Raw genomic sequence first — 15,987 nt, forward strand, 5'->3', positions numbered from 1 at the left:
GCCTCCAACTCCTGGAGCCTCTAAATCCATCCTCCTGCCTCAGCCTCCCTAGTAGCTGGGATTACAGGTGAGCACCACTGTGCATGGCTATGAAATAACTTTCTAGTGAAAGTATATACCAAACATTGTATGATACGTAGTTAACCTAAAAAAAAAAAGTATTTGTTGTTTATCTGAAATTCTAATTTAACTGGTTGCCCTGTATTTTCATTTGCTAAATTGGTCTGCCCTACAGAGTGGGAGGGCAGGGATTTTAACCCAGGCCTGTCTGGGGCAGACCTTTCCTGGCTCCTGCAAAATTAGGATGACACATTAGGAACTTCCTGGGGTTCTTAAGGGAATTAGAAGAGGGACCTGAGTGCAAAGGGCTTTGGAGGCATTCAACTGCTATGAAACGTTAGTAAGGACAGAGATGGCACTTGCCTCAATCACAGCTGAACCCAGTGCCGAGAGCTGTTATCCCATACAGTTGGATCTTCATCGTTATGTGTTTTAACGAAAAATCGCTGATATTGCTGTCCCTAAACAGCCCACCCCCAAAATAATTAAATCATCTCAAGGGACTCTGGGTCCAATATCCACAGCAGGCCACACAAACATCTCTCAGCTCAGCCACGCGGAGCCGACGTCTGCACGACCCAAGCTCAGGGAGGCGCCCGCCTCAGGGCCTCGCAGGTGGGAACTGTGCCTGAGAGCCCTGCGCTTGCGCACTCCACGCCCTGCACTACGCAAAGGCCTGTCCAGCCCGTCCTCTGGGTGTCGGACATGCGCACGCGCTGGCCGCTCAGAACGCGCGGGAAAGGCACGCAGCCACGCCCCAAAGGCGGAGCCTGGGACAGGGGCTTCTGGAGCTTCCGGAAGCCCACCACTCTAATGGCCTTTGCACCTATGGGGCCCGAGGCCTCGTTCTTCGAGGTTTTAGACCGACACAGGGAGTCCCTGCTGGCTGCCCTGAGGAGAGGTGGCCAGGAGCCCCCCAGTGGGGGAAGCCGCCTGGCCTCCAGGTACAGGAGCTGGTGCTGAGGCGCGAGGCAGCCACTCTGTAGAGAAGTCGGGCGTTCTTCCCGGGGCCGGGCTGCCGCCTAGTGTTGAGGCTGAGGAGGCACCCCTTGGAGGGCCAGCCTGGAACCCCCCAAAAAATCCTTCCTAAGTACCCGCCACCTGCTTTGAACCCTTATTTTGAACTCAAAAAGAAAACCCCTCTTCTGTGGCTTCCAGGATGTTCCCTTCTAGAATGTTCCAGGAGGCTCTCTGCAGCTGGGTTGGAAGATTTCCTAAAGATCCTTTATAGGTTGGGGAGTTTGGGGTACAGTTAGCTTTGTATTTTTTAAACGTTTTTTCAGATAAAATTTTAGGTTAAATTTTAAGGTTTTTTTGTTTTGTTTGAGAAAGAAAATGAGTGTTGTATGTCTTCTCTCAGTAAGCGAATGGTTTTCTCAGAATTAACAAGGACATCAACCCATTTTAAGTGGTTTATAATAAGACAACATGTTTTATTGTTTTGTAAGTGAAGACTAAGTATATATTTTAAATGATGTATTTAAAATCAATTACAGGGGCCGGGCGCGGTGGCTCAAGCCTGTAATCCCAGCACTTTGGGAGGCCGAGACGGGCGGATCACGAGGTCGGGAGATCGAGACCATCCTGGCTAAAATGGTGAAACCCCATCTCTACTAAAAAAATACAAAAAACTAGCCGGACGAGGTGGCTGGCGCCTGTAGTCCCAGCTACTTGGGAGGCTGAGGCAGGTGAATGCCGTGAACCGGGGAGGCGGAGCTTGCAGTGAGCTGAGATCCGGCCACTGCACTCCAGCCTGGGGGACAGAGCGAGGCTCCCTCTCAAAATAAAATAAAAATAAAAAGTAAAATAAAATAAAATATAAAATAAAATAAAATAAATAAAAAAAATTACAGGAACCCTCCAGCTACCCATGTTGGAATTAACAACGGAAAACATGGTTACGTGATTGACCACTTTCACTTAAAAATACTTTGTTTTGTTTCCTTGACCTGCTTTCTTGGTTGATTGCTCAGCAAAGTTTTTCAGCCTTTTATTTTTAAGCCCAAACCAACCACCAAAAAATCTGAAAAACCTACAAGCAAACCAATTTTTGCCAAAGAATTTAGTTTGAGGGAGAACTTAGGAGAGTGAGGGAAAAGGAGAGTGGCAAGTCCCCTGTTAATAGCGCAGACGTGGATGAATCTGATTGTATCTTAAAGTTGGTTACAGTATTATCCTGCAACACTTTTTTTCACCAAACTAGGAAAAATGAGTATTTGGGTCAGTTGTTACCTCCCAATATTAGAATAGACTAAAAGTTTTAAAATTCATTTTCTAATACACAAGTTTTCAGTAAAAACTCTGAAGTTCCTGTGGAAATTAAAGCTCTCAACATTTTGCCTGTTTTCTAGAATGCATTTGATTTCTCTTCCTAGACAATAAGCTAATGGTGTTTATAACAACATTTTTTGAAGCTGATGGCTTGTGAAATTAACAGTCAGCTGACAGAAAACTGGGCTTAGTCTTCGCATTTTGCTGTAGAGTGGCGTAATCGCTGCCAAGTCACCGTTTGTTGCAGAACTCACACTTTATTCTTTTTTCTTCTTCTTTTTTTTTTTTTTTTTTGAGACGGAGTCTTGCTCTATGGCCCAGGCTGGAGTGCAGTGGCGCAATCTCGGCTCACTGCAAGCTCCGCCTCCCGGGGTTCACGCCATTCTCCTGCCTCAGCCTCCTGAGTAGCTGGGACTACAGGCGTCCGCCACCACGCCCAGCTTGTGTGTGTGTGTGTGTGTGTGTGTGTGTGTGTGTATTTTTAGTAGAGACAGGGTTTCACCGTGTTAGCGAGGATGGTCTCAATCTCCTAACCTCGTGATCTGCCTGCCTCGGCCTCCCAATGTGCTGGGATTACAGGCGTAAGCCACCGCGCCCGGCCTCACGATTTATTCTTTCCAGGGTAGTAATTAAATTTCTGTTTTGTATCACTAAATTTCAGAAGAGCCGATTTTAAGGCTTGAGATTAACTAGGGTAATGTGCGACCACAAAAGGTGTTTCTTTTGAAATTTTTGCATTGCATTTTTGGGAAAGAAATTCAAAGCCAATATTGTATCACTTTTTAATTAAAATATTTATCAGTAGTATGTCAAGTTTGTATTAAAGTTCAGCTAGATTACGGTAGGTTAATATGAAGTGTAGATAAAAATATAGTTGTAAATTTAGTCATTAATGTAAAAGGAAGACCTTCAATTGGTAATTGCTTGAGAAGTAAAATTACAAGCAAATGAAATTTATTTGTAAATACAGTTGCTTTAATGCAGTAGTAAAGGTTTAATGGGAGAGATAATTATTGACATGGATTACCTAGTCTTTCTCTTTTTTAAAAAATCCCTTCTCAATCCCTAGTCTTAAAAAAGAATAAAATAAAAAGTTACTTTAATATTGATCTGGGAAAATATTACATATTATAAAGTCAAAATGTATGATTAAGATGGAATCATGCTGTGTTTGTTTCAGTTCTGAGGTTCTTGTATCTATAGAAAATATTATCCAAGACATAATCACAAGCTTGGCAAGAAACGAAGCACCTGCATTCACGATAGACAACAGATCAAGCTGGGAAAACATAAAGTAGGCATTTTGCATTTTTATTTTTTAAATGCAGTATCTATGTCATTATTTGAATTATTTGAGTTAGAGTTCTGGTCTTTTTTTTTTTTAATTTTATTGCCATTACCTTGCCAAAAAAAAGGATTTAGGAAGTTTACATAATACATACCATACAGAGAGATGATGTAAACTAGAAGTAGGTGTGAAAGATGAGGCAAAGGGGAAACAATGCTAGCACCAACAGAATGGAGCACCAGAAGATGTTAGAATTCCAAATGCATGTGATAAAGTCTCATAATTTTTCTAAAAATAGACACTAAACTTGGAGCTATGCTTTCTAGCAGACAGAGGGGGAGATGTCATGGGTGCAATTCTCATATATACCACAAAAGCAAACCACTTGCTCACGGGAAGTATAACCAATCCTGATACCAGACCAAAATAAAAGTATCCTGAACATATAGCACATTTAAGGCTTTCTCCTGACAGACCTTCTAACCCTGCTAAGTCATGTGTCCAAAAAGGGTAAAATCAGCAAACAGCTTTATAAGAATTATTGAACCTGGTTATACAGGTTTTTTTCAGCCTCTCATATTTTGTAAGAGGTACAGAAACAAAATGAAAGGAATTTTGAGTCTCCTTCCTCACTATTGTTTTATGATCTATATAAGTAATATAAGCTGTATACTTTTCAGTCATGTTTTGAAAGATGGATTTTACCTAGCTTTGAAGCAGCTTACACCTGACATATCCACCTGGTGCCTTCTGCCACCTTTAGGGGAAGTTTGGCAGTTCAGCTTAACAACCTAATAAAATTGCTATTTTATGTAAAGTAATTTTGCAGGTAAACCAGAAATGAAACATTTCAAAGCTTATTAAATTGAGTAAAATTATTAAATGAGTAGATTATTAAAATGAGTAAAGTACTAATTGTGAAGTATTTGAAAACATTTTACATACACTAAAAATGTCTTCCCAGGAAAAAAGTATGCACACACACACAAACACACTCCCACACCCCCTAATCAAAGGTATTAGCTCATTTATGTTAAATGGTTTATCTTGGTGACTCTGTATGTCACAAATCTAATTTCCTAGTTATCACCTGGAATGACCTATGCTTTCAAACCAGTTGATCCTAAGCTTCAGTGCTTAAATTGAGAAGAAGTGTGGGTTTTAAAGACCATAAGTATATATTGTTTGGTGTTTAGAAGTTGTCCTTTTCACTTTATTCCTTTGCTTTAAACATAAACGACAGGTTTGAAGATTCTGTAGGTCTTCAGATGGTATCCCATTGCACCACAAGAAAGATCAAAAGTGATTCACCAAAGTCAGTTAAAAAATTTGGTAAGTTAATTGTTCTTAGCTTTTGGTAATAAAGGATAAATAAATTTTGTTATCTTCTTAATTTTATTTGTTCCAAGTTAAATAATTTTACTTGTTTTAATAGACCACTTTTGTACATAAAATAAATTTCTAGAATTTTTCATTGTCAACAACTACGGAAGTAGGTTATCAACATAAACATACTTTTCAAGGTATATGGTTCAGTGCAAAGTCATCCTCTTTTGCTGTCCATAGAGCAATTAATTTTAACTGATTCCTCAGGTAACTGTTCTGTACTTAACCCTCCCATTTTGGAAAGATAATTTTTTAAATGTTAACTAAAGTTAAGTTAAAATCCTTGATAGCAGTATCTTTTGAATCAATAAGAGAAATGATGAGCAACTTATTTATTGAATCTTATTTTCCAGCTCTAATCCTTAAAATATTGTCCATGATTTATAAGTTAGTACAGAGCAACACTTATGCAACCAAAAGGTAAATATATTGTTCTAGTAAATTACTCTTTAAAATGTAATGTGAGAATTACTTGGATTAACTTTTATTATATACTTTGAAAAGTTACATAAGACTAAACTATGGCTCATAATTTACTTTTTTTACATGTTGTGTTTTCATCCAGTTAAAGCTTTCTTCGGTTAACACTCTAATACTTGTCATATTCAAAGAGAATATGGTTAATTAACAATGTGTATTTTAAATTTTCACAGAGACATATATTACACTGACAGCCAACTCTTTGGCAACCAGACTGTTGTGGACAATATTATCAATGACATTTCTTGTATGTTAAAAGTGTCAAGGAGGAGTCTGCATATAGTAAGTAGTACCAAATATAAAACATTTTATTTTAAAACAAAATGCTTGCATAAAACATAATTTTAAAACATAATATAGCCTTGATATTATTTGATGCTACATTTTTCTCACTATAAATTTAAATAATAGATTCTCAATATATTCCTTTGGGTGAATGGACCAAACTGATGAATTACCAAATATTTTTAATTCCTAAATACCTTTACATATTTTCTCTTTTGTCTCTTAAATTTCAACCCAAGTGAAAATACCAATAATTTAGTAGATGAACACGAGGAGTGACTTAATAGCGTAAAACATATTCGTGAAACAGGTTTCAAATATGTCTATTATTTTTTGCAGTTATCTACATCAAAAGGTTTAATTGCTGGCAACTTAAGGTATATCGAGGAAGATGGCACCAAAGTGAATTGTACCTGTGGTGCGACAGTAAGAAGCATCATCGATGTTTTCACAGCTTTAACTCTTTTAGCTCCTTCAGTTTTGAAGCCTAATTGTATTTCTTGCTTTGTTATGTAACCTAGAGCTTAAGATTTCAAAATAAAACTGAAAGATGAATAGGAATATGCTTTACGGTACTGTACATTACATAGTTTCAAAATATGCTAATTGTCAAATGTCAGATTGAAATAAGCATACATATACAACTCTTTAAAAATACACCATTATTTTCAGATAAAGTGTAGCTTGATCATTTTAGCGTGGTTATTTAGTAATCTTCATTAAATGTTCTGGTTCTGAAAGCGGTATTTTTAATACTAAACTATTTGCTGGGCTTAGATAGAGAGTCCACAATACTAAAGTCAGTACCCCTGTTGGGAGAATTGCTGTGAGTCATATGCCGGTTTTCTCACTGAGGGGTAAAGCTGTTTTCTACTATTTTTTTCACAGAGGAATAAGTCTCTGATGACTGGTATGGTCAAAGAAAAATAAAAACAGAGGGCTTTGTGATAAACTAAAAAATGCGGTTTTTTGCTTTTTATGTGAGATAAAAACTGTTTTTCTTTTGTTTGTTTGTTTTTTTTTAAAGGCTGTTGCTGTGCCATCTAATATTCAAGGAATTCGGAGTATCCTTTAAGTGGGAAAACTATTTAAACTTTTGGAATGTTCATTCATTCATTCATTCCTTTGGTAAGCCAAGCCTTCATAATGTGTAAGGAACAACTTAGACCCTATAGCAGTCAAGATGAACACACCATGGTCCTTTCTTTAGGACTCTTTTAGGAGCTCACCATCTAGTGGAAGAGACAGACATCTGAATATATGAATAGATATGTTTATATGTTTGAAGGTACAAACATGTATCTATGTTTGAAGGTATAAAATGTATCTATAGCTGCTTTTGAATTATCTATATGGCACCTTAATTTAGTTGGTGATTAAACTGAAATACTCTTGCTTTCAAATTATCAGCCTTAACTTCACAGATTTAGTTACAGATGCAAAGTTTGTATTAATTGTAGAAAAAGATGCAACATTTCAGCGGCTCCTAGATGACAACTTTTGCAACAAATTGTCTCCATGCATCATGATTACGGTATATTATCTAACTTTACTATAATTCCAATACTAATATAGTAAGAGGATTTACAATATTATCTACACAATGTCCTGTTTTCAATATAATGCATCCTTTGGGATCATAGAACAGAAATTTCCAAGGCATTTATTTAAACATCCTCAAAGCTGGCTGTCACCTCAAGTTCTTTTTTTTTTTTTAATAGAGACAGGGTCTCGCTCTGTTGCCCAGGCCAAAGTACCATGGCATGATCATAGAGCGCTGTAACCTTGATAAGTTCATGTTTCTAAAACCACACTCAAAAGCTTTCTTCCTTGAAGAGCTGAGTGTTCCTGCCACTTGTCCTGTGGCTATCAATGCAGATACTGCAATGAGGTTCACACGTCAGTCAGTTTGACTTAGTGCTCACATCCCATGGTCACCAAGTCCTTTTGAATTGGCCTTGGGAATCTCTTTCATTTCAGCCCTTTCCCCTTAATCCTTCCCCTTTCATTCTGACACAAGACAACCACCTGGTAGCCTCCAGACAGGCCCCCACTTCAATTATCTCTCACTCTACCTAACTGATTCCCTGCCACACGAGACTTGTCATTTCCCTCCTCGCCAGTTCACAAACTTTTGGTTTTGTCTGATACTTCTGCTCTAAATCCGGATGCCTCTGTGGAAATGGTCAGCCCTCCTAAGACTCCATTCCACCTCCTCTCCAGGGCAGCGCTCCTCGCTGCCTCCATAAACATCCCTCACAAACGCCTCTCAAGAAGGGGCTGGGACTCGAAGGCCATATTCAGAAGAGCCATTTTCCACCAGGTCGTTTAATACTATTTGACTCCTCTACTGTGTTCATGTGCTATTATTTTTCCCAAAGAACATTGTGAAAATACACTAAGTACCCATGATGAGCTGGGAGCCCTGCTAAGCACTTGACGTAGTGGGAGTTCACATTTACTGGTGTTTATCACATATCAACTTGTAAAGGCTCTCAACGGCCTTAGGAGGTAGGTACTAACATCATCGTCACCTTAATAATGGGGTACTGGAATGCAGGAAGGTATTTTTACCACATCTGGATGGCTATTCAAAACCAGGACTGGATTTGAATAGTTGAACTCCATGTTACTATAATGCCATCACTCGGTGTGACAGGCATATTTATGCTGATTTTATAGATAAAGCCATGGCCTAAAGAGACTAAGAAACTTGCCCACATCACACCACTGATGATGGGCAGAGAGGGAATTCAAACTCGCAGCAGTAACCCAAAGCCCATTCTGAATCTCTAGGGCTACTCTGCGCTCTTCCTCTGCTCCCTGTTTCATTTGGTTTTCTGCTTTTCTCTAACATTGTTGTAACACTCTTCAATTTACTTTTCTACATAATTATTATTTTAATGACTTCATAATATTATCCCACCAGTTAAGTTTTTTTTTTTTTTTTTTTTTTGAGACAGAGTCTTGCTCTGCCACCCAGGCTGGAGTGCAGTGGCCGGATCTCAGCTCACTGCAAGCTCCGCCTCCCGGGTTCACGCCATTCTCCTGTCTCAGCCTCCCGAGTAGCTGGGACTACAGGTGCCCGCCTCGTCGCCCGGCTAGTTTTTTGTATTTTCTAATAGAGACGGGGTTTCACCGTATTAGCCAGGATGGTCTCGATCTCCTGACCTCGTGATCCGCCCATCTCGGCCTCCCAAAGTGCTGGGATTACAGGCTTGAGCCACCGCGCCCGGCCCAGTTAAGTTTTATTAAACCCTAAATAATCCTATAATAATCTCATATGTTGTCACAGAGCCCCAAACCACAGAGTGGTTTTGTTACTCATTCATGTTCATGCTGCTAAGAAGTGGCAGAGCTGAGATGCGAGCTCAGGCTACCTGGCCCCGCAACTGGTGCAGATCACCACTGCACTATGCTGCCTCTCCACATCCCTGTTGTTAGATATTTTGGCTATTTATGTTAGTTTTTGCCATTTTAAATAACACTTCAGTGAGCATCTTTAAATATGTAAGGTGTTTATTATTTCTGTTTTTGCTGAAATATTTCCTTAGGATCATTTCCTAGGACTGGCATAAATCCCAGTCCTTCACTCTGTTTGTATATAATGTACAATTTTTTTCACAGTCAACACCAGTCTTTCAGCACCTGAAATCCAAGGTAGGAAGATATAACCTTTTTTTTTTTTTTTTTTTTTTTTGGTGCTGTGGCTCAGATATGAACCAGGGTTGCTATGGCCACATGCAGAGTACTAACCATTGTATGAGCATAACCTGTAATTTTTAAATTATTATTATTAGTAGTAGTATTTTGAGATAGAGTTTCACCCTTTTTGCCCAGGCTGGAGTGCAATGGCGTGATCTCAGCTCATTGCAACTTCTGCCTTGTAGGTTCAAGTGGTTCTCCTGTCTCAGTCTCCTGAGTACCTGGGATTACAGGCATGTACCACCACACCTGGTTAATTTTGTATTTTTAGCAGAGACGGGGTTTCACCACGTTGGCCAGACTGGTCTCAAACTCTTGACCTCAGGTGATCCCCCCACCTTGGCCTCCCAATGTGCTAGGATTACAGGCGTGAACCACTGTGTCCAGCCTAACTTTTAAATTATTAGTAAGAGTGTACTTGTAACCATTTTATTCTACTGAAGTTAAAATTCTTAATTTTCATCTTGCTTTTAGGGAAAGGGAGTTCCTGATCTAAACACAAGACTTTTAGTCAAGAAACTCTGGGATACGTTTCATGTTCCTGTTTTCACTCTTGTAGATGCTGATCCACATGGTAATTTATCATTGGACTATTTATAACAATAGTCATAACTAAATCATATTTTTAGTTGTGTTTTTCTTTTTTTTTTTTGAGATTGAATCCTGCTCTGTCACCCAGGCTGGAGCGCAATGGCGCGATCTCAGCTCACTGCAACCTCTGCCTCCCAGGTTCAAGTGATTCCCCTGCCTCAGCCTCCTGAGTAGCTGGAACTACAGGCACATGCCACCATGCCTGGCTAATTTTTTGTAGTTTTAGTAGAGATGGGGTTTCACCATGTTGGCCAGGCTGGTCTCGAACTCCTGACCTCAGGTACTCTGCCCACCTCGGCCTCCCAAAGTGCTGGGATTACAGGTGTGAGCCACCGTGCCCAGCCTGTAGTTGTGTTTTCTACTCTCAGGACACTTTTATCAAACATTTTAAAAGAAAATGATAACATTAAAATTAGGTCTATAATTATTTGAGACAATTTATTGTTATTTTGCCATATTAAACTGAGAACGATAAATTTTTCACTGGCGATGTCCACAAAATTTAAATTGTAGATAGTAGATAAAATTTGAGAGTGCAAATTAACCTATAATATGTAAACTTTCTTTTAACAGGCATAGAAATAATGTGCATCTATAAGTATGGATCTATGGTAAGTATAGAAAAGCAGTTTTCCTTTTTTATTATTTAGATATTTTATATTCACTGAGGTGATTTCTGCATTTACTAATCACCCCCAAGTAGGCTGAGAGTACCCAAAGTGTACCAGAGGGCCTAGTATCCTATTCTAGGAGCAATCTGTGTGTCGGTGGCTGTGACTCCGGCTCCCAGTATGACCAGTGCAACCACAGATGACAGAGTGGGATTAGCTATGGGCAAGTGGCATTATTATCCTGTACTCTCTTGGCATACTGAAGGCACTGTGGGGCTCTGGGGTAATAACAACGCTGTCTGATCACCAAATATACTCTAAATATTATATAGAGCCTTGAATTCTGACTTTTCTAATCCCTTTTCTCCCACTATAAGGAGAAATGGAAACAATAAATGTCACCGCCAGTGTCTACAATTACCATATACCAGTGGCCTCACAGTGTGGCCCAAAGCCAGCAGCATCAGCATCATCTGGAATATTCTTAGAAATGCAAATCTCAGTCCCCATCCAGAACTACTGAGCCAAAATCTCTAGGGGTGGGATCCTCCAAGGGATTGTGATGCATGGCAAAATTTATAGCAGATGAAAAGGATGGTGGAGCAGGGTGTAAGATGGGGAATCATGAACAATAAGAAATGTAGATCAGAGAGCTTTATTTATAGTTTGCTTTAGAAAATTAATACAGAAACACTACATAGAAGTTGTTGTTGTTGTTCTTTTGTTGCTGTTTTAAGACAGGGTCTCACTCTGTCACCCAGGCTGGAGTGTGGTGGTACAGTGACAGCTCACTGCAAACTTGGACTTTTGAGCTCAAGCCATCCTCCTGCCTTGGTCTCCCAAAGTGCTGGGATTACAGGCATGAGCCACCGCACTTAACCCAGAAAGTTTTAACACCTTCACTAAAAGCCCAGCTTAGCATAGCTCCTGATGGTTTTCTTACTTCTGTGGGCCCTGGGCATGTGAAGCCAGCTTTAGTACTTGTCCTTCTTAATAAGTGAAAAATGTGACTGAAAAACAAGAATGCTAGTTTTCTGCAATTTAGCCTCACCTAATATACTTTTGTTCTTTATTTTAGTCTATGTCTTTTGAAGCTCATCATCTCACAGTTCCAGCTATCAGATGGCTTGGTCTTCTCCCTTCTGATCTGAAAAGGTTAGATAGTATAGCAGAACTAGGATATTTTGTTTGTTTGTTTGTTTGTTTGTTTGTTTGTTTGAGACGGAGTCTGGCTCTGTCGCCCGGGCTGGAGTGCAGTGGCCGGATCTCAGCTCACTGCAAGCTCTGCCTCCTGGGCTTACACCATTCTCCTGCCTCAGCCTCCTGAGTAGCTGGGACTACAGGCGCCCGCCACGTCGTCCGGCTAGTTTTTTTGTATTTTTTTAGTAGAGACGGGGTTTCAACATGTTAGCCAGGATGGTCTCGATCTCCTGACCTCGTGATCTGCCCATCTCGGCCTCCCAAAGTGCTGGGATTACAGGCTTGAGCCACCGCGCCCGGCCCAGAACTAGGATATTTAAAATGACAATTCATTGTCATATGTAACAATAAGCCTAAAAAGTCACTACAAGGAAAAGCTCTTAATGTTTTTTATTTATATTGTCCACAATGACTTATGATTATATAATTATGAATTAAATTCATTAATGTTTCTGTTTCAACTACTAAAATACTTAACACATGAATTTGGTTAATGTGTTACACTTTCAGCTAGCTAAAAACTGTTTTTGTTTTACTCTTATGGTGAAGACATTTTATACATCGTTTGTACTTAAAAGTACAATACATTGTAGGCCGGGCACATGGTGGCTAACGCCTGTAATCCCAGCACTTTGAGAGGCCAAGGTGGGTGGATTGCTTGAGGCCAGGAGTTTGAGACCAGCCAGGGCAACATGACAAGCCCTGTCTCTACTAAAAATACAAACATTAGCCAGGTGTGGTGGTGCATGCCTGTAATCCCAGCTACTGGGAAGGCTGAGGCACAAGAATTGCTTGAACCTAGGAGACGGCAGTTGTGGTGAGCCACAATGGCGCCACTGCACTCCAGCCTGGGTGATAGAGCGAGACTCTGTCTCCAAAAAAATAAAAAATAATAATACAATACAGGAAATCCAATTAAATTGTAACCATTGACAACATCATTTGCCATATGAGTCAATTTTGTCATAGATTTAAATTTTTAACTTCTAAAGAAATATCATTTTAAGATTGTTAAAATTTGGGAACCTCAAGTTTGGCAAGTTTACTATATATGTTCATTATAGAAAAAAATTAAGTAACAAGTTAAATATCACCTACAGATCAGCAGCCTTTGTAATTTTTTTTTCTGTGCATAGCCATAACTTTTTCACAAAACTGAGATCATACTCTGTTATTTTGTAATCTGCTTTTTTTAAAACACAACACAATGTGATCACTTTTCCATGTCAATAAAGTACATTTCTTATTTTAGCGTCTTTTGTTGCTGAGTTTTAATTCTAGATGAGCTAGTGTTTATTCAGCCATTCCCTCATAGCCATTTAGGTGGTTTCCAAATCTCTGTTCTGATAGGTAGTGCTTTGATGGAGTCTCTTGTGACTAAATCTCTACCCACATCCTTAATTAGTCCCTCAGGCTGAATTCCCAGAAGAACTGGTGGGTCAGAGAGGATCCCGGTAATCAGGGCTTGACCGCTATCTGGGTAGATTAAGTATCTTGCTTTCTCTGAAGAGTAAGAGTCCACCTGTCCCTCAGCTTACTGCATTAACATTTTTTTTCACCTCTGCTAATGTGATATTTTAAAATGTTTTCTTATTGTTGTAATTGGTCAGTAAGAATGAATTTAAACATGTTTATTGGATTTCTTTAAGTGGTGAGCAATCCTTGATAACAGGTGCTTGTTTCCTAAATATGGAATGTGAACAGGTTTTGGGTGATCAGCCACTTTCTATAAAATGAAGGTCCAAGGGGAAACATTTCATTTTTTATTTTTGAATATTTACACTCCAGTGAATTAACGTGTTCAATTTAGTGTATGTGTGTCATGGTCAAAATCCCTTGGGGGTGATCTGTTTGTATAAAAACAATTTTAACACAAATTCAAGACATATGATCTGATAATTATTAAGGTGAATGGCTTCAAGAAACTCTAGCTGCATCTCATAAATTCTATCAGTGCACTAAAAAGCCATTCCAAATGAATATACGATCAAAGGAAAAACACTATGGTAGCTACAGAAGCGGGCTGCAAGGGAAATCCTCTAGGCCTCCGTTTCAATCAAATTGTCGCCCCTATCCAAGAGCTGCCCCTGGCAAATGGTCATAATTATGGACACATTGAAAAAGACTCTCCTGGGAAATCTAGGATTTGTGACTTCAAAAGGTAGACCACTCCATAAATCCAGGACCTCTCATGTTCTATTTTCAAAACACATACCATGATAAAGTTATATTCCATGTTTTTCAAATTAAAACTAGATAGGTAAGAATGTGTTTGTGTGTGTGTGTGTGTAAAGTGATAAAAGTGAGAGTGTTTGTGTGTGTGTGTGTGTGTAAAGTGATAAAAGTGAGAGACTAATTTCCATGGCCCAGAATCTTCAATGAATTATGAAGAATTAAATACTCAATGGAACCTAAAGTCCCTCAGTGAATCTCAGCCATTGGCCATGCATATTGGAGCTCACTGCCAGAAGAGTGTGAGGCTCTGAGAGGCTTAACTGTATATTATTAAGCTGCCCTGGTATCTATATACATGATGGTAGTGCTATTGGCATTTGTTTAATAACCAATATCGGTCTTCCTGTCATCCTGTCATCATCCCACGAGTGTGACATGAAGGAAAACAAAAACTTTAGAATCTTACTGTGGAAACACAAACTTCCACTATGAACTTGAAAACTTGCTGGTCTAAGACATGACAGATCCCCTCAATCCTGGATGTAAGAGGTAGATCTGTACTAATTTTCTTATTTCTGAGTTTCTTGAAGTAGTACAATAAATACAGGCAAAATACATGACAATCAAGTTACAGAAACACTTTTTTACTGATTTTTTTCACCTACTTTTTTCCAGGTTAAATGTACCTAAAGATAGTTTGATTCCACTGACAAACAGGGACCAAATGAAACTTGATAGTATCCTGAGGAGACCTTATGTTACCTGCCAACCATTTTGGAGAAAAGAAGTATGTTTCTTTTTACAATTCAAGTGTTGCATGTTTGTTTTTACTTTAGTAGTGGCTATTCACATCGTATTTTGAAAATATCCCTCTTGAAATTTTATATGACATGACGAACATAAGTGTTGTTTGGCGGTAAATAGTTGTTGAAATTGAGTCATATGAATGCTAATAGATGAGATCAGTGAATGCAGCTGGCCTGTTTTTATCCTTATCATGGTTATATACACATTCTAGATGGCTGTATCATAGTTTGTGGGATTAGAAAAAGGAAGAAGAAATCATAAAGATTCAGACTATCCCTAATTATTGAAGACAGCATACAGAGTATTCTCACTCCAGATATTTTTAGCTGTAGCAGCTCTAGAATATTCTGGCTGACCCTTAAGGCTGTTGTCCCTGGTTTTGGAGAATAAAGCAATTCTAGATTACTAGTTTGTTGAATTGACAGAAATGCAGCTAAGAACTCTGGTATGAGTATATTTTACTTTTATTGACAGATGGAAATAATGGCAGACTCTAAAATGAAGGCAGAAATTCAAGCTTTGACTTTCCTATCATCAGATTATCTTTCCAGAGTGTACTTACCTAACAAATTAAAATTTGGAGGATGGATATAAAAATAAATCAGAAGAACTTCTGATTGCCAGAGGCTTTTCATTAGTTTTGTTTTGATTGGCAGATACTATTGTGGAAAGAACATATATTATATTCTTAATTTTTAAAGGTGAAATAAAATAACTTTCCATTAATTATTTTTTTTTTGTCAAAACAAATGCTGTACTCCAATTTTCTTTAGAAGGCCTTATTCTATCCTCTGTAGAGACAGATTTCTATCCTATCTTCTAAAGTAAATTATAAAAGAATATGTTATTTTGACCTTTAAATTATGTTTGAAAAAATAATATTTTATACATGTCATCAAAGTCTACAAAATACTTTATTTACCTTCTACGATATAACTAATGCTAAGGCATAAAGTATCTTACTGGTAACAGAAATCATAATGATCTGAATTTGAGATGTTGCAAATGAACTGTGGTGTCCAGTAGTTTCTTCTTACATTTTCCTTTGCCTTTATACTTAGGGGTCTTACTCCATTAATTCATTTGTTAAGTTAGTAAAATTCGATATGAATAAATATTTGGATTGAT

At 38.6% G+C, this 15,987-nt stretch overlaps 1 protein-coding gene across 2 annotated transcripts; it reads left to right on the plus strand.

Moving 5' to 3' along the window:
* Positions 1-780: 780 nt before the first annotated feature.
* On the plus strand, positions 781-15,987 carry SPO11 (SPO11 initiator of meiotic double stranded breaks). Of its 2 annotated transcripts, XM_023231997.2 has the most exons (13): positions 781-1,004; positions 3,512-3,625; positions 4,863-4,951; positions 5,359-5,425; positions 5,659-5,767; positions 6,110-6,196; positions 6,798-6,834; positions 7,195-7,304; positions 9,950-10,049; positions 10,640-10,677; positions 11,756-11,832; positions 14,728-14,839; positions 15,334-15,982. In XM_023231997.2, exons 1-13 carry the CDS (start codon positions 874-876, stop codon positions 15,451-15,453), a joined length of 1,191 nt encoding a protein of 396 aa, XP_023087765.1. In that variant the 5' UTR covers positions 781-873; the 3' UTR covers positions 15,454-15,982. The 2 variants fall into 2 exon arrangements, with proteins under 2 accessions (XP_023087765.1, XP_023087766.1); XM_023231998.2 differs by lacking the exon at positions 3,512-3,625 and having other exon boundaries at positions 815-1,004; positions 15,334-15,987.

Source organism: Piliocolobus tephrosceles, chromosome 20 (genome assembly GCF_002776525.5).
Source record: "Piliocolobus tephrosceles isolate RC106 chromosome 20, ASM277652v3, whole genome shotgun sequence".
Lineage (NCBI taxonomy): Eukaryota > Metazoa > Chordata > Mammalia > Primates > Cercopithecidae > Piliocolobus > Piliocolobus tephrosceles.